Source organism: Manis javanica, chromosome 6 (assembly GCF_040802235.1).
Source record: "Manis javanica isolate MJ-LG chromosome 6, MJ_LKY, whole genome shotgun sequence".
Lineage (NCBI taxonomy): Eukaryota > Metazoa > Chordata > Mammalia > Pholidota > Manidae > Manis > Manis javanica.
Genome location: NC_133161.1, coordinates 56,391,488 through 56,418,189, shown reverse-complemented (window position 1 = coordinate 56,418,189; position 26,702 = coordinate 56,391,488). Strand labels below are relative to the sequence as shown.

The 26,702-nt window shown below is 32.3% G+C and overlaps 1 protein-coding gene across 8 annotated transcripts in view; it reads right to left on the bottom strand.

Moving 5' to 3' along the window:
* Window positions 1–335: 335 nt before the first annotated feature.
* SNX13 (sorting nexin 13) overlaps window positions 336–26,702 on the bottom strand; it is a 170,195-nt gene continuing 143,828 nt past the window's right edge. For 5 of the 8 annotated variants that reach the window (XM_073238738.1, XM_073238736.1, XM_073238737.1 and 2 more), the window contains 10 exons: window positions 26,372–26,441; window positions 22,166–22,338; window positions 17,523–17,630; window positions 16,534–16,644; window positions 12,392–12,553; window positions 10,919–10,990; window positions 8,378–8,523; window positions 8,061–8,129; window positions 6,226–6,338; window positions 336–3,844 (listed from right to left, as the gene is read on the bottom strand). In XM_073238738.1, coding sequence (XP_073094839.1) covers window positions 3,597–3,844; window positions 6,226–6,338; window positions 8,061–8,129; window positions 8,378–8,523; window positions 10,919–10,990; window positions 12,392–12,553; window positions 16,534–16,644; window positions 17,523–17,630; window positions 22,166–22,338; window positions 26,372–26,441 — 1,272 coding nt within the window. In that variant the 3' untranslated portion in view covers window positions 336–3,596. The remainder of the gene's footprint in view (window positions 3,845–6,225; window positions 6,339–8,060; window positions 8,130–8,377; window positions 8,524–10,918; window positions 10,991–12,391; window positions 12,554–16,533; window positions 16,645–17,522; window positions 17,631–22,165; window positions 22,339–26,371; window positions 26,442–26,702) is intronic. The other 3 variants (XM_017666452.3, XM_037021843.2, XM_073238740.1) reach the window with 2 other exon arrangements.

Sequence of the window (26,702 nt, the reverse complement as noted above, 5' to 3'; positions counted from 1 at the left end):
AAAAATGAGACCGAAGTAAAAACTGCTAATGGATTTCTTACTATAAATCTATAGGAAAACTACTTAGTAATTTGTTAAGTATGAAATTTCCTTAACATTATGGCAATAAACTACTTGCCCATAAAAGGAACAATTAAATTCAGTTAGTTCGAAGTCAGTAACCACTCAACAGATCATCTATGTACCTGAAACTGAATAGCTTGATTTCTAAAATGACACTAAAAATATCATACTAAATAATATGATCTAAAAAAGATACTAAAAATAAGACGACTGAGCAAGCATTTCTTAAAGTAATAAAACTACATCACTACTAAATAAATTCAACAAAAAGGTTTTGTTAATACTTTATTAGTATCTTCTAATGGACAGAATATAACACAAACCAAATAAAAATTTAATTTTTCTTTCTATTTCAATAAAAATAACTGACATTCTGATTGTTGTTTCTTCTTTGTTAAAGAAGGAAAGTAGTGATAGAATAGTTAGGCACACAGTTGACACTTACTGTACAATGAATGATATGCACAAGTTATCTTTTAACAATTATAATCCTAAAATGTGCTCTTTATATTTTTCCCTTGTGATACAGGAGCAATACTCCTATAAGCAAAATGTACTAATAACAGAAGAATTTTACAAGAAATGACAAAAAAGACTTTTAAAACAAGTCCTTAAATAAAAGGATATGCAGCAACAACGGAATGTAAGTTGTTGGGTTAAAAGACAATTTAAACTAGACCTCAAAACATTAAAAATTCATTTATTTTACAATTACTCAAATACACATGCACTAACCAAAAATATTGCACAAAATTAAAATTTTGGATTGTGAAATTTGTATTGTTCTTAATTTTTAAAAAATTGGTACACTTTCTGGTAGCACTTTAACTGCTTGACTTTTTTTCCAAACACCAGCAGCACAAACTTAAAATGAGTGAAATGAAATATTCAAGAAAGTTTTTTATGTTTTTTTTTTTTAAAAATTAAGGCTAACCAAGTGCATCCATTGGTCAATGGCACAATTGTTTTCAGCAACTATTCAGAATACCCTAATTGTAGGAAATGTCCATCTAAGTGCTTTATTAAATCATACAACCAATATTTTAGATGAATGAACTCTTAGTAGTGAATAGTTCGTATGTTAAAAATCAGAAAAAACCCAAAGAATAATTTCGAAGGTTCTTGCCTAAAGGCACCAGACTTAAAAATGCATTCAAAAATCAATGATCAGAAGACATAGAGCCTCTTCATATATATATATATATATATTCATATATGCAATAAATGCATTAAATGTAGTAACTTTATTAAACATAGTACACTGTACTTGACTTAGGGGTTAAATATTTTACACACAGCCTGACCAAGTCATTCAAAAAGTATCTCCAACTTTAGCATGACCACACTCTCAGATGTAAAACACAGATGTGCACAGAGAAGATGCACAACCATTTACAGAGACTACCATCTGACGTTTCTGCTTTTGAAATATAAACTCTAGAAACAAAAATTATTTTAAAAATCCATTTACTCAAACAGTTTTTGGTATGATTACAATATCTTGCAGGGCTCTATAAAGCAGATTTGCAGTCCTGCTTTCTTTCCCTGGTTGATAGCCAGCCTTACATTATCTAAAAATGCTTCTTCACATATACACACTAGGCTCTTACTCGAATTCTGTTTACTCTTAGATTTATTTATGTCACAAATATACTGGAAGTGGGCAGGGGTAAATCTGAAAGTCATTGCACTTACGCCATGCTGATGCTTCCTACAGACATACCTTACATATCCTCACCTTTAAAGCCTGGGGCATAGGAGGGACCAAGGCAGGGAGACACACTGACGAGAAGAAACACTTTTTTCCACCCATCAGTGAAGATCTTTTCTCATCTGCAAGTTGCAGTGAAAGGGATTTCATTTATGTAATTCTGGAGACATGCAACACATGCTGAACATATGCATACCATAAGTATGCACAACAGCATTTTAAATAAATGATTATTATTATACAGCTTTAAAGGAAGGCTTTATTCTGTTATTAGGCTTCACTTTTTAAGTAGACTATCAGTGAAAAACAAGATGTTAATATCTTGTTCCAATCTTAAAGCTCCCAAATAACTGGGATACCAATACTGTGTCCCTTTATCTTAGCACCTGGCTGTTCTTCTAAAACCAGGATCTTGGCTCAGTGGTCTGTTAAGTAGCTTCACTATTTTAAGGTTTTAGTGTTAAATATTTTTAAAACAAAAAAGCACTAACATACCCATACCCTTCAGTGGAAGTATTTAAAACCATGCAGAAACCCTGCATATAAGGGACATGAAGACTTCCAAGATGGACATGGAGAATGACAACACTGTAAGAAATGCAGAGTCTCCAAAACTGGAAAAGGTAATTTGCTGTTGTTGGTATAAAAATTATTTTAGGGACTTAAATGTATACACTGAGGGGTTTTGCCAACTTGCTTTATTTAGTAGAATTTTACATTATGCAAAATATAAATAAAAGCATATTTAAAAAAATATTATAGTTCTGTTTTCATTATTTATTTTCACATACATACACTAATAGAATTAGGGATTTGTATGTTTACATATGACATATGACTAATAAGCTCATTTAATCCTTTGATTTGCTATATTTGCAATCACCTAAATTATGTCTAGATCACACAATTTAAAATGATCATATGGTAACTTTCAAGAGTACTTTTTAAAATATTGTCATATTTTCAGAAGGACAGAATGTGTTTGGCAGTTCTTTTAATAAATTATATTCCTCACTGTATAATCAGTAATCTCTTAAAGATAACTAAAACTAATAATTTGGAAACTTAAGTGAGAGCCACCATATGCTTCTTTGTACACAGAATGCCAAGAGAACTTATGATTGAGTACCATTAAGAGCAAAAAAGAGCCCTTAAAGCATGTAAGAAACAATTAAAATTTGTTTAATACCAATGAATAACAAATACAATCAAATTCTTTCATTGGTTTGTTATATACTAGGTTTTTTTAATGTCAAAAAACTATAACTTGGGTATAAGATTACTTCATACTTTAAGGGCATTCTGCCACTTTCTCCAGACCTGAAACAGATGTTCCGAAGATCATTTACCTGACTAATCCACACTATATCAAAATTCTGACAAAGACCTATAAAATCATTATACAAAAAAAGCCCCTCCAAAAACCATATATTGCACAGTCCCCCACTGTTAAATTAGCCAACTTATCTGTGAACCATTGTTTTGTGCTTCCCTTAGCTCTCATATATACATTCTGGCACTTTGTCACTGCTGGAGAATGCTGATTAGTTTGAAATGAAGAGACCAACATCATTCTTGCTCAAGAAAGGGGCAGTATTCACTCAATGTTGCAAAAATATGCACCAAATCATTTAAGACATGGAAATCTCTCTTGGTAATGGCTGGATTATAGACGAGGATGAGAAAAACCACAGTCTCATATATTGATAATCTATTGTGAGACACTAAAAGACTGGTGCACACAACAGTACGTGTTCAGCCCCAGAAGATCTGTCCATACTAGTCCTGGACAAAATGAATACGAGCTTCGCAGATTGGAGTGTCACCTTTTCTGTGAAGAAGGCGCTGGAGTAGTTTGCAGTTTCTGTTTATACTTCTGTATCTGCTTTGACCGTGAGTGCAGTTTGTTGAAAAGGTCACGGAATTTATACTGGGGAAATAAAGTTTCCAAAAAGCCCTCCAAGAAGACATAAACCATTCTTCTATTTAACTGGTTGTGCTGAAACATTTCAAAAACACGAAGAATACCTTTCCGTGTTGTCTCAGCCCCAATAATGTGCTTCAGTTCATCTAAATGAAAAGGGGACAAATAAACGTAACTCATTACTCATATAAAGGAAACACAAGGCCTAAACTATGTTTTAAATTAAATAAAACACAGAAAGTACACAGCAGAGTAATGATAAATTATATTCACTTAATGTGTTTCAGCTATGTGCTGTAACTGAGACTTAAAATTTGCATCCATCTACTTATGTAATAGGTACTGGGTGACAATATAGTACAGGAGAAAGAAGGAAGATCCAGACTCAAGAAACCCCAGAGGCACAATCCTGTTCCTTAATACCTATAAAATACTTCCCACCTTCAGTGTTTCCTCATCCATAAGATGGGATTTACAATAACCAATACCCTATGACTTTAAGAATTCAGAAGCCTTTAATGAGATGATGTGAAAAGTGATCTTTAAATTCTAAAACACCAAATATCCTTATTAAGTCTACTGCACAGTGAGAAATGCTACACAGAAACAATGGGTCAAAGTAGATGTATGACCTCAAAGAACTTGGGACAGTTATAGTAAATACTGCAAGTAGAAAGCAGTCTACAGGGGAGAGAATTCCACATAAGATAGTAAGGAAAGCTTCAAGGAAGTAACAACTCAAGGAGTACCTGGGTAGGACTGTGACAGGCACAAATAGGACTGGCTTTGGTAAGGAGAACATCAGTGAGCAAAGGAGTGCTAAGTAGAAAACAAGGCAGGTTTAGGAAATGTGGGTACAGTTTAGCTGAATTTTAGGTTTCTTTTATGAGAAAGTAGAGAATGGAAAAGTGATGGTGCTGTGACTGTCCTCACAGGCAACATGAAGTTATTAGAGATATTTGATTATGGAACATGTATGATTTTCTTAATTATTCATAATCAGGGCCCCGACAGCAGTGAATATTACTTTATTGCTTTCAAAAGAAACATGCTGCTTCCAAAAGGTATGTTTCTATCTATGGGTATAGTATTATTTGAGGCAAAGAGTTTGTGAATTTACTGAAAAAAAGGCAAGGAATTATACACATATGTATGTGTGTGCATATACATACATATGTTCTAGTTTATCTACCTTCACTTCCTTCACGTCTTCACCCAGTTGTGAAGTCCTGCCTCAGCTACCTGTCTATACCTGCAGCTCACCTAACACTTCTCTTGGCCTGCACTACGTCTCCTTACCACTCACCACTATCAACATATTGGGTTTTATTTGTTTTGTTTATTTTCTGTGTCCTTCTAATAGAATGTAGTCTCCAAGAAGACAAAGATTCATGCAAAGAATACTGTCTGACTCATGACACTTTTTCAATAAATATTTACTGTAAATGTATTAACATTTTTTTCCAACTGAATAACTGAATCAGTCTATGATTTACTCTAAAAGTATGTTAAAATCCAATTGTTTCTTTTTATTTTTCTAAAATATTATTTCTGTAATTTGCTTTTTATATCCAAAGACAACAACAGTGTAGTCCATTAGGGCAGAATTAATAGCCATGTGGTGAATTTCCAACTTAACTGATAAAGGAGTTGATTAATAAAATCTATGATGAAGTTAAAGAAAAAGAGAATTATAGGAAAAGAAACAGGTATTATATGATATTAAAGAATATAAATATTCTTTTCCATTCTCTACATCCAGAGTTAAAATGTGGAGAAGTGAAACTAGGTATTTTCAAAGATATTCCTAACTAAAGGGACAAACATCTAGCTATACACAATACTGCTATTCATGTTATACAGCCTCTCTTGAGAGAAGACAAAGGGAAAAAGTCAATCTAAGTGACATAGTGGTGTTCTAAAGAAGTTAAGTCAAATTAGACAAATAGAATGGCCACTATATATACTTTCTTTGTGATCATATTTTAATAAAGATTAATAATGGGCCAGCTGTTTCTATGTGAAGGAATTCTCACACAGAATTTGCTTTCTTATGTAGAACAAACACTCTTCCTGAAAACCTCACACTTCATATTCTTTTATTAGCTCTTTAATCTGTCACATTTTATTTATCATCAACTTTATTCTCAAAATGTCTCAAGGTAGCAAAGTGAAGTGTAAAAGAACCAGTTTTTTTGAAGTGGTTGAAAGCAGGAGCTTTCAAGTCACTCAGAACTGAGTTAGAACCCAACTGTCACTTACTGGCTATAAACCTTGGGTTGCTTATTTAACCTCTAAACTTTTTTCCTCATTTATAAAGCTGTGATGGTATCAGTGCCTAGCTTCATAATATTGTTATGAGAACTAGTTAAGAATATATGAGAAATGCCTAGAAAAGTGCCTGGTATATAATAAGCCATCAAATGGTAGTTATTATAATCAAAAGGCAAGAAAACTAGCATACTTAATGCAAAAAATTCAGGAGAACTACAAATTAATGAGATTTTTATCAAACATGTTCACTCACCTGGCATAATTGAAAGTAATTTAGTTTTTCCTGCAACTCTTGTTCTCATTCGAATAGCTTTATCTCTGCATGGAACAGTCTCTGCTAAGATGCCATTGGGCCAAAAGGCATCTCTATTTAAGAAGATTAAATAAAATTTGTAAATATTTTAATTTTCTAATGATACAAGTTGGTAAAATTATTCCAATTTTCCACAGAAAACACAAATATAAAGAGAAAGTGGAAATGTTTCTGAAATTTGATATAGGTATGATATTCAACAAACAGTAAGTTTAGGGTTAAATTTTTCATGTAAAAGGATATACACAAGAAAAGTAACAGATGATCTCTGCCCTGGAATAATCTGTAAACACTAACAAACGATAAAGAGAGCAAAATGGAATATATGCAAAATGGCATTGTGTATTTTGCATACATTCCTCGCTAAATTGAACATCTCATCTAAATACATCCTCACAATATACTGAATCTGGATACCTTAATTTCCCTGAGTTTCCTCACGACTGAGCCGATGTAAAACAAGTTCGGTGTCCATACCTTCCAGCTGGATTGATGACAATGTTCCTCTCATAACCCATTCTCCTTCACTTTCACAGTGTACTTGACTCCTGTTCCCTAGGTCTCTGGCCAGGGGAAGGAATTGAGTACAGTAACTAAGCTTCCATCTGGGAATTTCGTCTGAGGGAGGATTACTCCTCTGAGCAGCTGTTCTTAACTTTGCACAGTAGAAACTACCTGGGAGCTTTAAAAAATCTTAATGTTCAGAGGCCTTCCAACAGATTTAGTAAGAGTCTCTGCTGATGGGATCCAAGAATCAGTACTTTTTAAAGCTCTCCGAGTGATTCCAATGAGTAGCCAAGACTGAGAATCACTGCTCCTGAGGAACATCATTTACCTACTCTGAAAGAGAATGAACGTGCCAGGACAGGTGGTCTGACTTTTGGAAACAGTATGGTCCAGTGAGGAGAAACTTAGCTTCAGATTAGAGAAATCTATTTTCCACTTTCCAGCACATGAGCCTTTGGGCAAGCTGCTTAACTTTTCTAATCCTCGGTTTCCACATAACAAAATGGAGACAAAAATCCCTATGTCATAAAAAAGGATAAATCAGAAAGTATACATAAAGTAGTTGGCATAGCACCAAGAAACTAGTGTTCAATACTGATAGCTCTCTTCATGCCTCTCTTACTTCAAAATACATGATGCCATGAATATTTATGCCTTGCTGAACTTTCAACTTCTAGAGAAGATGTTTGTATCTCTACCATGTCCTGCTTTCCTTGAAGTGACTGCATCTTACCTCTCAGTCCCCAGTGATTGGCAAAGTGCTAGGCACACAGGAGGGGCTCAGAATATTTTTGTAGAATGAATATATGAACTGGAGTACCACTGAATCTTAATTTGCATTCTTTTTAGAGGTTCAAATCACTAATAAAACTTAGAATACAGCCAGAGATATATTTATTTTTTAAATTTTCATTTAAAATCAAGGTTAGCAAATATAACTGAGAAAAATTAATCCCCAAAACCAAGTATTTGATTATATGGTCATGCCATATCTACATTAATATTTAAAGACCACATAACTGAGACAAAATGTAGCCTAATATCTTAAAGACTTTTACACTTTCTCCTTTTTTTATTTAAAAGAAGCAAAGATCAATGGGTCCCTGGGACAAATGTTTATTGTAACTCTTACAAGTCTTTTTGCTGACCAGTGATGACTAAAACCAACTTTATGGCCATGAAGAAAAGAAAAGCAATGAAGGTTAATTAGTGATAACAGTGCTAAACCCTGTACTACCTGAAAGAAGTAACTGTGTCTTAAAATATACCTGAAACGTTTCACTAAGTCAGCTACTTGCTCAGGTGAAGTCATCCAATCAACATGGTCAACTATTTTTCTGAAAGTAAAGAGACTTAATTAAGTAAGGTCAAAATCTTAGAAGGCGAATAAAATAAAGAAACACTACTTTCATGGAGTAAGCAACTTAACTTGTAAATTATCTGAGAGCACTGGACTGCTTCAATGATCTTAAAAGGCACAGAGAAGGAAATTCTCCTATATAGGTTGAGTAATCTTACTTCCACAAGTAAAAGCTTAAAAGCTAAATAAAATCAGCTCTAAGTGAGGGAAAAAAAAAAGTGGTACCTATTAATAGTATCACCATAGGTGGCTCTTATCAGCTGTTGAAGAAGGTTTTTTATGTTCCTTCGCAACCACTGATTTCTCTCTTTTAAGTCGAATACTTCATCCATGAGAAGCAGCATCACTCTGAGTGGAATATTGTCATCCACCTGACAAAATATGGCAAGAAATGAGGGTATGTTTATTTGAGTTACCTATCTACTATGAATGTCTACCTCTGCTGCTTTTACAAAATAATTGCTACTATTTCACAAGTCAGAGAATAAGTTATACGATTGATTTCATAACCTGTGACATTTCATTTTAATTAAAAAAAATATTTTTAACAGTACTTTGACTACAGAATGCAAAATTCTACAACCTTACAAGGATTGAGCAAATTTCAAGGCTGTAATGAAAACATTTCTCAAAATGGATTCATGATGATCTTAGGAAAACATGATTTGCCTCTTTTATTATAGTGTCTGTACTAGCTTGATAGAGCAAATGACAGCTTCTTCGCCTATTTTCTGGGGGCATCTTTTAAAAAACAAAACAAAACAAAACACTCCCAACATATTTCTCCTTATTTAATAAAACAAACCCAATCTACAAAGAATAACATGTTTTTCTTAGTGAGTTTTATACATTTTTAGGAAAAAGCAGCTGAACTAAAACTCAGTACACAAATAAGCTAATGTTACAAAAGGCATATTCACTAAGCTACTAGAATTTTCTTTTAACCTTTAGTAAGTAAAAACTTAGACACTTTTTACTATGGGAATATTCAGTTAATGACGTAAAAAGGAAACGAAAACAAGCAGAATGCTTTGATATGAAAAATACATTAAGATACTCCTTCCAATATTTTCTCATCAACGTGGTAATTTAAATATTGAGGAAACCTACCATGAGACATTCATTTTTCACTGACATGTTGTAAACATTTTCTTAGTGCACCCTCCTTTTCACATATTGAAAGCTCATAGCTTAACCAAACAGGTGTCGGAGGTAGTTAACAGGGGGTAGGGTGGGGTCAGGAGAGAGACACATTTCATTACAGAGGAAAAATAAATACTGCTCTATTCTCTTGAGTACATTCATGAGTTTGGAGCCAATGACAATTCTAATAAACAGTTAAACGGTAAAAACTCTTGACAAAAGGTATGATGTTAAGGATATTATAGGATATTATACTACAACAACTCAATTAAACATTTAAAATGTTGAAAAAGCAAATAAAAACATTATCTTTGTTTAAGACAGCTTGTTATAAAGAAATTAAATGAGAAACTGAAGGGAGATCATTGTAACTTTAAAATGAATCTGCTTAATAACAGTACACAGAGCCCAGACCCAAACATACATGATGATCTGATTTGTGACAGGGAGAAACATAGTACCCTAGGGAACAGGGAACCTTCTCAGTAAATGGCGCTAATGTCAACTGGACCCCTCCCTCATTCCATATACAAAAATCAATCCTAGATGAATGGCAAATCTAAATTTGGGCATGGTAAAACAAAAAGAATTTTTAAAGAAAATCATAGGAGAACATCTTTGTGACCATGCAGTAGGCAGATTATAGGTACACTGCACAAAATCACACAAAGTAGAAAATATTCACAATACACAAATACTTATATCTGACAAAGAGCCAATATTCAGATTATATAAAGCACTCTTACTCATCAAAAAGACAAAGACAGCCAAGCCAACAGAAAAATGGGGGAAAGACAAGACAGCCAAATGGCCAATAAACATATGAAAAGGGGCTCAACATATCAACAGCCATCAGAGAAATGGAAATCCACATGAGCTACAACAACCAGAATAGCTAAAATAAAAAAGGCACAACATACTGGGTATTGGCAGGCTGTGGGGAACTGGGATTCTCATGCATTGCTGGTGGCAGTGTTAAGCAGTACAAACACTTTATAGAGAGCTATTTGACTGAATATCTATTAAACTGAATATCTATTAAAACTGAATTTACGCATACCCTCTGACCAAGCAATTCCACTCCTGGGTATAGACCCAACAGAAATGGCATTACTAATTTTTTTAAATCAAAAGATATATACCAGAATATTCGTAGGAGAACTGTTCATAATACAATACAAATAAACTGTACTATGTTTATAAAATGGGGTAATATAAGGCCACAAGAATGAAGAAACTATAATCACACAAAACAACATGGAAAAATATTACAATGTTGAGCAAAAAAAGCCAAATGTTTAAAAAAAAGGATACATACCTTACAGTTTCATTTATTTAAAGTATAAAAGCAGGGTAGAAGTCAGGAGAGTGATTATCGTTGGCAGAGGAGAGAACAGTGACAGGAAGAGAACATTAGGGGCTTTCTGGGGTACTGGTACTTGTTCTGAACGTTTCTTTTTTAGAATGCTGATTACATGGGCATGTTCAGCTTGTAAGAATTCAGCAAACTTGACACAATATTAATGATAGGTATACATATTGTATGTCATTGAAAAGTTATAAAGATCTGTCAAGTATGATTTGAATTACAGTTGAATACTACCACATAAAAAATTAACTCACAGTATCATCAAGTTGAGCTGAGACTCGACAATGTTCAGGATCAGAATCAGTCTTCGGAATTAAAGGTGGCACCTAACATTAAAAAAAAAAAGGCAAACACACTAAAGCAGACAGTGGAAGAACAAAATACGATAATAAACCAAAATGAGTACCAAGCATAATAAATGGTGTTTTATCTTATTTTGGGACAAAATATAAAGTTTACATAGTATTAACAAAGTATTAACAATCTAAAATTAGAAACCAAATTTAAAAGGGTGATTATTTCATTACAAGATTTTTTTTTCCTTTAAAAAAAAGACTGACTTTTGTTAGAAGAGATAAATCAAACTCCTATATTTTTTTAGAAGAATGTCAAAGTTGAGTCATTTAAAAACAAAAAGTTAGTTGCACAGCCAGAGAACAGAACTTCTTTTCTTTTACCATTAAGAGCTTAAGAGTATGTTAGTAAGCTTCAGGATCTAATTAACTGTTAGAGAGTGTAAGTTACGGAGAAAAAGGACAGAAGGACTAGTGTTAGCTGATTATCAATTGTCAGAACAAGAGGGATCATCAAGATCACCTATGGATAACCCCTTCATATTGCTGGTGAGGAAAGAGGAGCTTGGAAAAATTCAGTGACTTTTGTGTGAAGTCATATACAAGTAGTTATAAGCAGATGTGACACTGGACAATATTCATTTCAGTGTTAGTGCACTTTCCATGATTAGAAATAAAGATGAAACATCGAAGAAAATATTCAAATTAATAAAAAAAAGTATGATTTACACACTATTTTAGGAGTTGTCTCTTACAGTAAAGACATGTTATTTCCTCTTCATTCAAACATAATCTAACAAATAAAAAACTCTAAGAGCTGTATGTTTTCTTGTATAGTCTTGACTATTACCTTAAACTAGGCCAGCATTATAAAAAATATAAATTAGTAAGGAACAAACTACTGGGCCACTACTGTACCTGCTAACATAATGAAAAAGCTTCACAGGAAACTCTCCTATGCCACTCACAGGTGCATAGGTGGGGCCGAGGCACTGACAATGCCAAAAGACTTTTGCTCCTTCTGATCTTTTCACTTGATCATGTCAATCAAGAGAAATTAGACTTTGTTTCCTGATGAATACTAGTGTAACTAATTTGTACAACAGTACTTATTTTGTTATAAAATTTAACAGCTTTGTAGGATAAAAATGGCATAGGGACTAAAGCAGTACACAGCACATTAATTTAGTATTAATTTCAAATATTTTTTTAAGTGCATTTGAAAATTCTACCATAGCAGAGAACTGAGAAGTGACTGGGTTTTGCAGATAAGAATTATTCTCTTTTATTAATTTTTTCTTTCTTTATGAAACTATATGACTATGGGGCTTTGGACTTCTGAAAAGAAATAAGGTAAATCTAACCAGGGGCTCAATAAATCTTAGTTGACTTAAAAATATTTTGCTTTAGACATTACTGAAAACATCTTCTTACCTTGAAAAATGATTGCTTTATGTCTTGACCTAATCGTTCTGACATTTTTCCCATGTTGTCCGACATTTTAGTCATTCCCTCTGCCAAGCTATCAGGAAGGGATTTAACTGCATTTGAAACATTCCTCATAGAATTTCGAAGTGGATTTACAAAAGTGTCCATCTAAAGGGAAAAAGATATTATATCAGACTTAATTGTATAAGATTGTTATTCAAATGTGAAGCCTGGGAAAATACAGAGTGCAATAAATGAAAGATGCAGTAGTTTTCCAGTCAGTAACATTTTACTGCAAATTAAATGTATAGAATTGCTGTCTTCAGTATATCTAAAAATCATATTTTTACACACAAATATATAATTTAAAAATGGAGTGATAAGGCTATTGCTAGAAAATGAATATAAGTTTTGGCTGTTTTCTTATTAAAGAAATTCTGAAAAATTTCTGAGAATTCCCAAAATAGAAATTGATTCAAGTGGAATTAACCACAACATACTTCTGCCATAATTCAAGGCACCAATTATATAGATATTTTGAGGAAATATTGAAAAGTAATAAACAAGCAGATTAACAAATATAAAGTTTAACTAACTAACAAGTAACTAAGTTTTATTTAAAAATAATTTTATGATACATTACATATGCAATTAGATTCTATGAAGGGAATCTGGAATCCATTACAAAGAAGACAAGGAGAAGTTACAAACCAGACATGTAAAACATTTTAGGTAAAGCAGAATAGAGAAATTACAGAAGAAAATATGATCAGAGATACAAAAACGAATAATCTCCAGAGGGACAAGTAACATTAAAATTGACATTCTAACTGTACACATGCCAGATCATTTCAATTAAGGAAAGGAGACACATCTAAAGAAACCACAAAGTAGCTGCCTACAGAACTGAGATTTTTAACAGAAAAAATAAAAGGATACAAAATGAAAGTAATATAAAACTACAAGAAAATTTTCCAGAAAGTGTTGAGTCTCATAAAAACCACCACAAAAATAAATTACTCTCCATGGAAAAAAAGAAAATGAAATAGTAGTAAAAACCAACCCTACCACTTAAGGAACATAGCACAATGTTAACAGCTGATATTAAGAAGCCTTAACTCATTCACTCTAATATGCTTTCATTATGAAAAAATAGAAAACATAAAATGAATACAACAACAAAAAGTGAATTTCAAGGTAACTGTAAAAGTGTTGGGATTTCTAGGTATTCTCTGGCTTTTACGGAGCCAACAGTGCCATGGATGTGATTGATGGAATATGCAACCCTTTAAGAGGGCCACTGTCACAGTGAAACAATTCAGAGTAGAACCAAAGGATAGAAATGAGGATGAGGAAGGGTCTGAAAAGCACTACACTGGTAGAGAGACACAGAGAGAAAAAGATAGATGAAGCTGACTCATGTGTATTGTGTGTGTATGTAATTCTAATCTGACATGCAGTGGTTTTTGGTTAACCAGAAAAGTGTGTTCAAATCAATCAGGGTATTACTTTCAACACTGACATCACTGTCAAGTGTTTTTAAAAACTGTAATATTATTATAAATAAAAGACCTAAGATATATAGGTAAGATATGTAACTTGTGTCATGAAAGCAGAAGTAGAATTCTTGAGAGACAAACGTGAGAATACCACATTTAAAACATACAGCTTAAGTGAAAATTGCCACATCTCTATCATAGTAAAGGTAAAAGTTTAGAAGCATGAAAGGCATGAATTTCACTTTAATCAACAACCTACAATTAAAAATTGTTTGTGCAACCTCAAAAATATTCTAGAATTTACATATATCTTATACTTCACATTAGAAATGTGGGTTCAGCTAATATAATCTTTAGAGTTGGTTAAATGAATACAAGCTCACATGCTACCTAGATATGGGCTAAGCTACCACTGATACTCTTAAGAGAACCGAAATCTATTCATGAATTAGATAATAATTAAAATCAGTTGTTTGTGCACCATCCCAGACTTAAGAGAATCCATTTTTTTCTCCTTCCTTCCTTTCCTTCTATGTATGTATGCATTTGTTTTTCAGCTTCTGAAGTACAGTCCAGGCACCCTCACTGGAAGAGGAGAACAGGAGCCCTCAATGGAAGGGAGGAATGGGAGAGCAAAGGTGATGAGAAAACCTCCCTCCACCTGTGCTTCTCATGCCTAACCCTGAAGAAAGCAGAATTTTAGAAGCACAAAAGCAGAGTCCATCACTGAATGATAACATTTCCAAAAACAGGATTTGCTTAAAACAGATGTTTAAAACAAAAATATACAGAAACTTGCAAATTAGCAAGCAGAAGAGTAAATTATGGATGTATAGAGTACACTTTCTCTGACTTACATAGACAGTCTTCACTCAATTACCACTTCAGTTGAGTTATTTGATTAGCAAGAACACAAAGGAATTTTAACTTAAATGTAGGCACCTAACTATAGCTTAAAATGCTTTCACTGATATAAAACTGGATAGAAAGATATTGTGGGCCTAGAGGAAGACTTGCTTGTTCAGTTACTCTTTCTAAGAATTGGCCTACAGATTTTGCAAAGCTAAAAAAATTGTGTGACCAAGATAATGTGTTCTAAAGTATTATTTCTCAAGCTCTCAACAGCCAGATATAAAATGTTTGAAGATGATTTTCTCTAATAGCTATATAATTTCCAGTGAAATATTTAAAATATTAAATTGTAATTTGGCCAAAAAGAAAATAAAGCTGAAAACCCCTAATTCTTGATATGAATGAAAATTATCCTGACAATCTAAAAGAGATCAAGATAATGTTGGTGATCACTGATGTGATTTATGAAAAACATATGTAACTACGAATTTCCAGAAATTATTCAGAAGGCTCTTTATAATCCAGTAGTAATCTACTAAAAAAGTGATATATAACCTGTTTGGTTGATAAAACAAAATAGTATACAATTAATATAATGCTTCTTTAATCTCAAAAAGCTGCTAACAATTTATTAATCTTAAAATTGATGTAATCTTAAGAGAGAAAATTAGGTAAAAAAAGATAGAATAATAGAACACATCTCTATTGACAAAGTATTTCGAGTTGCAATCTAAACTCAATAATTTCCACCATGAAAGATAAAGATTAAGGGCACCAGATTTTTTCCCCATTATTATATATAAGGTACACAATATTGAATTATTACAACATTCTCCTTAAAAACGTTAACATCCACTTGGATGTTAAAACCCAGCATGTTAGAGTAATCATGAGAAATTCTTATGCTTACAGCTGTTGATTTTTATCGATTTTGTACCAATTCCTTAATACTTTTTTTTTTTAAAGTCCTTTTTGGGGAGAGAAGTGGCAGGGGAGGCTTTTTTTTTTTTTTCAATTTTCATTTTGAAATAATTGCAGATTTTCAAGAAGTTGAGAAAATAATACAAAGAAGTCCTACACACTCTTCACCCAGCTTCCCCAACTGCTCTTACTGTTCTTGCTACTACTGCTACTAAGAGCCAACATTTATTCTGAGGTTAATTATGTGCCAGGCACTGTGATACACAGATTATCTCATTTGATTCACACAATGCTGTAAAGTGAGGATTAGCATCTTCACTTCTTGGAAAAACTAAAGGACCAAAAGATTAAGGGACATATTGCAGCTCCAAAGTTTGTTGTATTCTCACCCACTAAACTATCTTGCCTAACTTGAGCACTTAATGATTTATTGTCTTAACATCTTATTCCAAGTATAGGTCTTATATCCACAAAGGAATTTAAAAAAAAAGATTTCACTTAAGAGGCACACTTTCTTTAACATTTTTCTTATCCTCACTCCAAGTAAAAGACGTTTACTCCCAGTAAGAAATAATTCCTTCAGAAGCTAATAAAAAGCTTGTGACTTGTCTTAGGCAAACCTTCCTTCCTGCATCATTTCAAAAAAATTTTTTTTCTTTCAAAGCAGTTTCTGTTGGTTTTATCTACATATAAAAACATAAATTTATACTTATTAAATATGTCTTTCAATAGTAGGCTTAAAGCATAGAAGATAAACATGACCAGGAGCATTTAATAAAATTTTCTAGTTTTCAAACATAAAAATATAATTTTCTTTCATTAAAAGACAAAGTATAAAAAGAGATCTATAAAAAACCAAAGCATTAGTCTCCTTACCTTGCGAGCAAAATCTCCTTTCCCTTTACTGTAGGCTTTGTTCTCAAGGAAATCATACACATAGTGAGGCAAAGCTGGAAATGCTTTCATCATTTCAGGAGTTAACAGTAACTAACAGGAAAAAAAGGTATCTTACATTGAAAGGGCACTGGAAATTAACTTTTATTTATAATTTCATGCTAGAAAGTCAAGAATGTATAGAAATTTAATTTTATATTTTAAGAAACAATTATACAGTTAAAATAATCAATAAATAATTCTATGACCATTAAATTTGGTATATATTATTCTTTATTATATATATTCTTCCCATATGCTATTTTGACTTTCAGCACAGCTACCTTTACAACATTCATTAGTATAAACAGCTATAAGGTGATATTATTATTATGTCTGGCATCTGGGTACCCAGGTCTAAAACAAAGTTATTTCTGGGAGTCCTAATAGCTTATACAATAAGAGACATATTTTGTTATTCTACAAGACAAATCTATATGCCTAGGATGCTACCCATTAGAAAAAGTCCCTCAGATCTATTCCTCTCTTGAATAATCCTATAATTTTAGAAGCTGTAGACTCATTCTGAACCATGGGAGGCAGTTACACACATTTACTTGGGAATAAAATTCTGCTTTGGATACACCATGAAGAGCTACCATCCATTGATTGGAAACGTTTAACTGCTTAGTCTACGACTTAATACCTAGAATTTACAGTAATGTAGAATGGGTATGTATGCCTATATGTGTAGATTCATTTAAACACGAAGAAGCAAAATCCGTAGTACTAAGTGTCCAGAAAACTTCTAGGTAAGCAGTATCAGAAATAGTATTTATAAATTACTGAGCAGATTGCAGATCATATCTGACATGCTACTCAAAAGTGGCTGCCATCCCATAATTATATAAAAAACATTCTTTAATAAAAGAAATCTACTGTATCTGTGCGCTATATGAAAATCATGATCTACGGGTAATAGACTGACCTACCTGCAAATATGCATTTAGATCTTTCTTTCTCTTTTCCAAAAAATCTCTGTCCATATTATTAAAAGTCTTTTTACCAGGAAGCTTTAATATGCTTGACAGATTTTCAAACTATAAGACAAAATACATTTAATCTTAGTTTTTTATTTAGAAAAGCATTTTCTAAGTGACAATTCCTCTACATAACAAAAGCATTTTGGACAGACCATTTTGTAATATATTTTATTATATTGAGCAAAACCAGAGATAGAAAAATGTTGTGCAATCACAATTCTACTGTTATTTATTATAAAGAAGTATTTTCAATTAAGAATGACAAACATGGATAACTGATGAAGATGGGTGATGTCCACATGGGATTTCATTTTAATACTCTGTAAGTTCAAGATTTTTCAAAATTTTCATAATAAAAGGTTTTTAAAAATATTTTCCTTAACAATCCTTTGACCTGTCAATAAAGCATTAACAAATATGATTTTAATAATCAAAGTTATGAGTTCCTGCCTTGTTAAACTCACAAATATTTTTTAATATTGATGACTTCAAATCAATTAATCATTATAATGGCTAATTCTTAAAAGTAGAAAAGGCAAAGTTTAAAATATAGATTACAGCTATATCACAACTCTGTGTATATACAACTATAACAACATGTGTATATACAACACTGATACTTGTTCCCCACCAACTAGACGCAAAATAAACTTATAGGTAACTGAGAAAAAAAATTAAGTGCCATCAGCATGTATCTTATCTTTGTAAAGCCACAAAAACAAAGTGTATATACACTAAATCTAGCCCTTATAGACTTAACATTTGGGGGCACCTTTAAAGGTCCAGATATGTAGTAATCTGTTGTGCCCCCATAAAGTGCAGATTGAAACCATACTAGCTGCTAACATGGTGTAAGAGCAAAGTCATTGAGCTATTATTGACTGCCTGGCCAACAACCTGTATCTGAAACTTCAAGCGGTTTTACTGCTTTTCCCATGTGATACATTTCCTGAAGTGAAACAAGCTTTCTAAAACCATTTTTTAATAAAAACAACAATTCTGCTTCTGTAAAGAAAATTCATTCCTGGTGTAGAGATGAAATCAGAGGAAATGAAAAAATGTAGGATAATTTTCATGCCTAAACTGGAAGATTCTGATAATTGTTAAATGTAATGACAAATCAGATAGTTGCTTGAACCTATAATGTCAATAAGTTCATGGTATGTTACACATGACAACTAAAGGCAGCCCTTTTGCCTCAGCCAAGATAAGAAAAACAAGAATGGGGAGTGACAGGAAAAAATGTTATGTTGTAGTGATATCCACAAATTTGGTGGTTCACAAAGTATTAGAATGGGTCTGCACTGATAGCAAATGTACAATGGAGAGTACCTCGTTTCACAAATTTTTAAAAAAGCATACCTTACGGAAGAAAATTTACTTTTTCAAGGTACCTGAAAAGATATTTGCTGGACTATTACTTATCTATCAGTATAAGCTCCAATAATTCTGAACATTAATGTATTTATAGATAGGGCTCTGAGAGAGGTGATTAAACTAAAATGAAGCCCTTAGTGGGGCCCTAATCTAATCTGACTGCTGTACTTATAAGAGGAGGAAATCTGGACACACAAAGATACTCCAGAGATGTAAGCACACAAACAAATGCCATATGAGGCCACAGCAAGAAGGGCAGCCATCCGAAAGCCAAGGAGAGACATTTTTAGGAGCAAGCACATTTGCCAACACCTCTGTCTTGAACTTACAGCTTCCAAAACGGTAAGAAAAAAAATTTCTGTTGCTTAAGCTGTCCATCTGTGTTTTTGTTATGGCAGACTTTACAAGCTAAAACACCAAGGAAACATAACAGTATCCAGTAAAACAATTTATTTCAGAAACTCTAAAATAGTAAACTTTATTAATAAAAAGAAAAAAATTACATGTCACAATAGCAGTTATTTTCTGAAAGTTTCAATTATCAAAAGCTCTTTTTCAAACTGGAACAGAAGCATATATGACTAAGAGTTTTCTAAAAACACCTTTATTATGAAGGTAAGGGAAAAATGGGGAAATTTTATATTATATATTAATTCATTGCAAGCTTGGTATTTAAAAGATTATTTCTAAATACAAGTAAAAGAAGCCCATTCCCTAAAAAGTAATATAATTTTCCCTGCCAAAAATTCATTAAAATATTTTTAAAAGGCATATAAAAGAAATTAGAAATTTACCTAAAGGAAGAACTCATATAAATTAGAGTATTTCAATGTTCACAAAAAATTCAAATACTATACATAAATCATAGACATTCCAAAATCAAAGATTTTATCTTTCTACACTGAGTCTGTAGGTTTAGATTCCTAATACAGTGCTTGAAAATTTAAAAAGCATGCCTGATATTTTACACCATCAGGATTCAAAATTCATTTATATGTGGTAGATAAATACTTTTACTCAGTTAGCATTAAGGTAACTTAATGTATAAGCCACTAGTATTTACACACTTTGCCCAAAAAACAGAAAAGTACAATATCTACTGGAATGTAAACTCCCAGAGCCAAGGACTTGGTCTATCTTGTTCACTATCACATTCTCAAAACTGCAAATATCAGGCACACTGGAAAGGTTCAAAACATACTTGTTGAATAACCTGAATGCATAGTTAAGGCCAATTCTAAAATAATATGACACTTAACATTTTAATTATTTTCTTTTGATTTTATAAATCTTTATACATAAAATATCAAATTAGACCACTCAATTTTTTTTAAAGAAAATAAACAATAGTTCATATATTTAGACTGGATGAAAATTTACATCACAAAGTTGAAAACAAAATGAAACCTGTTTTAAAAAAATACTTTAAGAAATCTAAGGACTTAAAATTTGTGTCAACAGGTTGCACTATTATAAAATGGTAAATTACAAGTCACCATTTTCTTTTGCTATTTTATAGGGGATCTGAGTTTAAAAACTATAGATACAACAGAGCTAAAAGGCAAACAGCCTGAGTCTTACTTAACAAATGCTTACTTAGTATTTTGCTTAAACCTAAATTTTCACTTACCACCTTAGTTTTTAATTTCTTAAGATTTGTGAGCAATCTAAATACTTAAGTAATTCCACATGACTATGACTTTTAGGAAACACTAAGTTCAGAAGAGATCTACTTCACATGCAAATAAAAAATGAATTGTGCTTTATTAATTTCACTTAACTTTTTGGTGCTATATCGAAAAGGGATATTTTCATCTGAACTGTTCTATTAATAAATTTTTCAAAAGTATGATCTTCATTCGTATTTGTCAATTGTGAATACAGTAGGCCTAGCCTACAACATTTAAGTAGGCAATGACTATTCCTTTTAATAGCATAAAGAAAATTACAGCTATTCACACAAAGAAATTGTCATATTATGCCAAATTCCTATTAATCTGCAAGTAAATTAAACTACTCTCAGTAATCCAAATTATCTTAAAATTTGTCAAGTTTGGTCAAAGATGGGAAGAAGAAGATATATGAGCTATTTGACTTTAAAACAATATCAAACAGGTAATATTTTTAGGACTAATTACTTCTTTAATGTAGAGTGAAAATTCTTTCATTTCTGTAAATAAATCATACTAAATGTGAAAAAACAAATGAAGATGTTAATTTTTTCAACAATAAGAGAAAACCAGACATGTCCAAAGTTATTTTCTCATGAATACAATTTAAAAAGTGCTTTTAATATGGTCATTGGCATCAACATTAACCTTTTATTTTCAATCACTCTTAAGCTCTTAAAAGTTTATCTCACTCTATTCACAAAATATTTTAATGATAATACCATGGTGTCAACCATTATTTTTTCCACTATCTTAATTTAAAAAGATATTTCTGATTACTAAAGTAGTACAACATTATTTCAAAGCTTTAGTCAATCCACATGTCACTGTTATTATTTTTATTGGATTAATAATAGTTGTATGTTTAAAAACAGTGAATGAAATCAAAGACTCCTAAGACATAAGATAAATTTCATAGATCACCTGTTCCAATTCATCTGGAAATATTTTTTTCTAGGTTAAGAAGAAAAAAATATTTAACAAGAAATAGAACAGAGAAATAATTTTACTTTTGTTATCTTTAAGATTCCTTATACTTCTATAAAACAAGAGAACTATATTTAGTAAGAATTAAAAACATTACTTGGTTAATTTATTTAATTCAGGTTGTGGTCATTAAAATAACAGATCAAGGAATTAACTATTTGTTGGATAAGGACGCTATTTAAAATAATTACAACTCTGAATTTTACCACAAGACTACAAAATGTCCTACAATGATCTCTTACCCCTACTTTAAACCAAACTCAAATATGTCTTGAAAGTATCCCCCCATACACACCTCTTAAAATAAAAGATATATACCCATTTTAATTTTCCAGGGTATACCACTGGTATTTTGTCATTAGTCCACAATTGTTAGCACTGGTTAAAGTTTGATTTATTGGTTAAAGGCTCATAATCATAAACGTTTACACTAATGCAGAAATTCATACCTTCTTTCATTAGTTTTGGGCAATTACCTTAGCATCCTCACAACTATTTAGAATCAAACATGAAATCAGGAAACAAAGTAAAGTATACAAACTTTAAAGGCCTCATTACCTGTTCAGTGATTCTCATGTGGAAGTCATGGAAGTCACTGTAACGACGATAGGTTTTCCACATCTCCTCACTGTTCAGACTGCGCCGGTGCACAGTGATGGCATATAATGCGTATGTCTTGCCATGATCATTACAAACGCCTGCCACAGCATATGGGTCATAGTCAGCATACACTAGTCATTTTAAACAAAACGAAGAACAAAAGACACAGAAAGGAGGAAGATGAAGAGTAAAAACAAAAAGGACAACATGAAATGAAGAATTTGAAATGACAGACTGAGACAAAAGGATGTCACAAAGAAATAAAATAGATTCCCATCTTCTGTACTCACATCTATTAGATGTTACTATGATGGCTACATTATAAAACAAACTGCAAGTTTATCATGACACTACCAACCACACAGTGATACCTACTTTGGACTCTTCCCAAAGAACTTATACCTATTATTCAGTTATGTTACCTCATAGTATACTATTAGAATCTCCTTAATTTAACTAAGTAACTTTCTGTACTAACCTTCACTACTTAGTTGTATTTCAATTAAAATCTCTTCAACTAAACAAAAAGCAAAAGCCACAGAATTAAGATTTACCTGCTCTTTTGGCAAGTCTTTCTAAATTATAATATTCAACATTTACAAGTGTAGTTTACTCTGGAGCTTAGAGGCATTTTACTGCTGATTTGCCACAAGCCACCCAAATCAGGTATTCCCTAAAATCAAACCAGTTCCCATTTTGTACTAATCTTAAGTAAAGAATATACTTGGAATTATTTTCTTTGATTTGTCTTTCCTATTTTTCATTTTCTTATATTTCATTTCTTATCTCTTTCGATTTCTATTCTAGATCATTTCCTCAGGTCTCCAAAAGTTTACCAAGTCTCCACTTATCTGGATCTAGCCTATTTCTCAATCCACCCACTGACCTTAATTTCAATCATTGTATTTTTTGATTTTCTTAATTTTATTTGGTTCTTTTTTCACAGTGTTGTATTCTTGCCTTAGATTTTATCTCTATGAATACTTTCAGCATTCTTTCTGACTAGGAAACCATGACTTGTGGATGGCTGAACTTGGATATACCCACGCTGAGATACAAACAGGCTTTCAGTTCTGTATGGGAGACAGACACCATTCCAAACTATGATCTTGACATTCTTTGCTTTTTCCCTTGACAGTACACTAAATTTTTCTACTTCCTCTTTCACATCAAGGCACACTTCGTGATTCTGGGCTTTATGCAAAGCACTTGGTTCCAGGTTTCCAAGGCTTTGCTCACTAGGTCTCTCCTAAACTTGTGGGCATAAAAATGCAGTCAAAATCAAGATAGCTGTCTTTATGCTCCAATTAGTTCCTTGGATTCAATTCCTCTTTACTTCCTTAAATTTGTTTTTCCACATGGTCTATGGCCAAGTGTAGATTTCCTTCTTTGGCTATTTTATTGTTTTCAGCCTTTCTGTGTATGGGAGGCAAGATTTCCCATGGCAAATTAGGCTACAATATTGAACAGAAATATTAACTTGTTCTTATAATAACAGACTATACTGTTCTGTTTCATAACTAGGGGGTTGTGGGAAAAAGTGGCCAAGTTGTGGAGTTGACTAAATATTTGGGATTTTGTATATAATTAGACAAAGAAGAGTATTTGTAGCATCTTAGTAAAGTATTTTAATCCCATAAAAACTAGAAATCTATGGCAAATGTAGTTGAACAGAAATCTCTCTGAGCTTCTGTCAAAATTTTTCTAGGACTTGCACTTTCTATACAAAAATTATCTTTCATGCCCTTTCCTTGTAATATTGGTGTTCTTGATTTGACAAAACATGACCATCTTGCTTTTAGAGGCTTTAAAAATAGGTAAAACTAGTATTCATTGTTCACCTCTTCCAATCTCTTCTCTCAGGGACCTGTGTAGAACACACTACACAACACCTTCTCATCATGTTAACAGAATCCCCATTACTCAACAGTTAGCATGACAACAAGGGAATGGCTTTCTCTGTTATGTTCAGGACACATTTGGTAAAAGAAAACAGAAAGCAGAGGCCAATTAGGCAGCAAACCATAACCAATTAGGCATTAGCAAGAGCCAGGAGAAAAACAAGGGATAGAAAAGAAAATAAGAGATGAATAGAAGAAAGCATTCTAAAAAAGAAAAATCAGATTTGTCATGTAACAGTATGCAGGGGAGATCATGACCAGGATGTATGCACATTTGGAAGAATAATGAGGTTGTTATAAAAGAAGTGCAGAAGACAGAAGATTATTTGATTTTAAAAGATAATGAGATTACATGTACTGATTTTGAGATAGTGGTGAGGAATATAGTTATGTTATATAGTGGTATAATAAAGCGGAAATAGTTATGTTCTGTTTTCACTAGGACAATATTACTCATAGCAGGTGATATGCAAACTATTTGTTACTAATTCATGACCAGATAAGGAACTAGGACCAGAAAACCAATCAATTTTGTCAATAAACACATTGCTTAATTTAGTCAATATTTTTTAAAGTAAGATTTCTCATGAAGAGAGCAGTTCGTACACGTCATGGACCAGTCCTTGAGTAACAGTGCACTACATTCTATTTTCTATGATAAAGATGTTAAGGACATGGATCTAGACTCGGAGACTCTGGAATCCAATTAAATATTTATTGAACAAACACTAACACATAGTACCCACCCATATAATTATTAATGCAATTAGTTAACTAGTAATAAACACTATTACTATTGATGATGAGATTGAGGTACAAGACAAGTTAAGGAACATGCTCAAGTTCACCCAACTATTAAATAGAGAGCTGGGGTTTGAACCCAAACAATCTGGACCAAAAGTTATGCTCTTAACCATGGTTCCTCTTTAGTATTTATACATCAGTTTGCCTGACAGAAATAACAATTTATAAAAAATGCTTAGCGTAGTACTTCACACATTTTAAGAAGCTAATAAATAATTTTTGAAAAGATGGACAAAGCACCTAGAAAATCAGAACCCTCAGAGAAGAGAAAGACCCGTATAAGAACACGGACATGAGCATCTTCCTCAAGACATAAAAGTTTAAATCTTTGAGAAGGAAGTAAAAGGACAAATACCAAATGCTTGCACTTGAACAAAGGTTTTCATATTTGGAAGATAAGCCAACAAAGAAAATAAGGGATTTTTTAAAAGAATTTAAAAATATTAAGGGAGGAAAATGTAAGAGAACTTTCAAAAGCTGGAAAGAAAGGCCACAAACCTCTGGTTTTATTGACAAGGGTGTTATCTAATGACCTTTAAGGACAAAGTATTTACCAACTGTTTGTAAAAATAAATTAGGAACAATTGAGATAGCAATTATAGATAACTTATTCTAGAAATTTGGCAGAGAACAGAATACAAAATAAGACTCCAGTTTTAATAAAAAGCAAAAGAAAACAGACTTTAAGTAAAAATGCAAATTATCTTTTATGTTACATTTATATTATAAAATCTCTTTTCAAGATCTGAAATGAAGCAAAAGTAAAAAACAAAATCTAAAATGTATGCCTAAATTTGAACTAAGGAATATACTTCAGTATGTTTATACTTCAGTATGTAGTCTGACAAACACACTCCTATATTCTAGGAATAATGAGAGGCCAGATAAGAAAACCACCATTATCTACTACTTATTGACATTGTCTAATAACCCTATGGCAAAGATGGAAACTGATCTTTTTCCTGTAGCTCACTAACCACTTTGCACATATGCTGATTGAGTCACAAAATCTTAGGCGTTTCTCACCTCACCCAAGCATTTCTGAAATTTTGTGAATTCCTATACCCAAAGCTTTATTTATCCAGTTATCTAGTCTGACTTTGCATGTATGAAAATAAGTATGAACTAAAGATCTGTCCCAACATGATTCAATAGGAACAAACAATTATCAGCTAGATGTGAAGAGGAAAGACTGGTTTGAGTTTATTAGCACTAACAAAAGGCTTAGAATTTTACACTTTTGCCAGTGTTAACAGTGACAACCTTAGAGAAAGGAAATACACACACACAAGTAAACAAACATCAAAGAATTTAATGAAGAATGTGCTGCAGAAAACAAAGTAACTTAAAAATATTACCACAGAACAGTAAATGGTTTACAAAAATAAATGTGGAAAATAATGAAGGGGTAACAATGATTAAAAATTTTCAGTAATTATTATGTCACAAAGTTTCTTACCAGTGTCTGAAATGTATGCATGAAGTTGTACTGAGTCATCTGAAGAGACATTTGAAAGGTCATCTAAAGACTGAGAAAAAAAAAATTAAGGAAACAACTTTTACATTTTATAGGGAATAAGTGTTAAAGAATCTTACATCATATATGCATTACTTATCTTTGTCCCACATAAACTTTATATTATTTGTATGTTCCCGCCAATAATAATCCTAATTATCTAATGGGAAAGAGAAGGGCCAAGATTAAGAAACTATAAAACAAAGCAAATTAAAAATCAACTTAATACATCAGATTATTTCTTCCTTCATTGCTGGTCCATATGCTATAATTT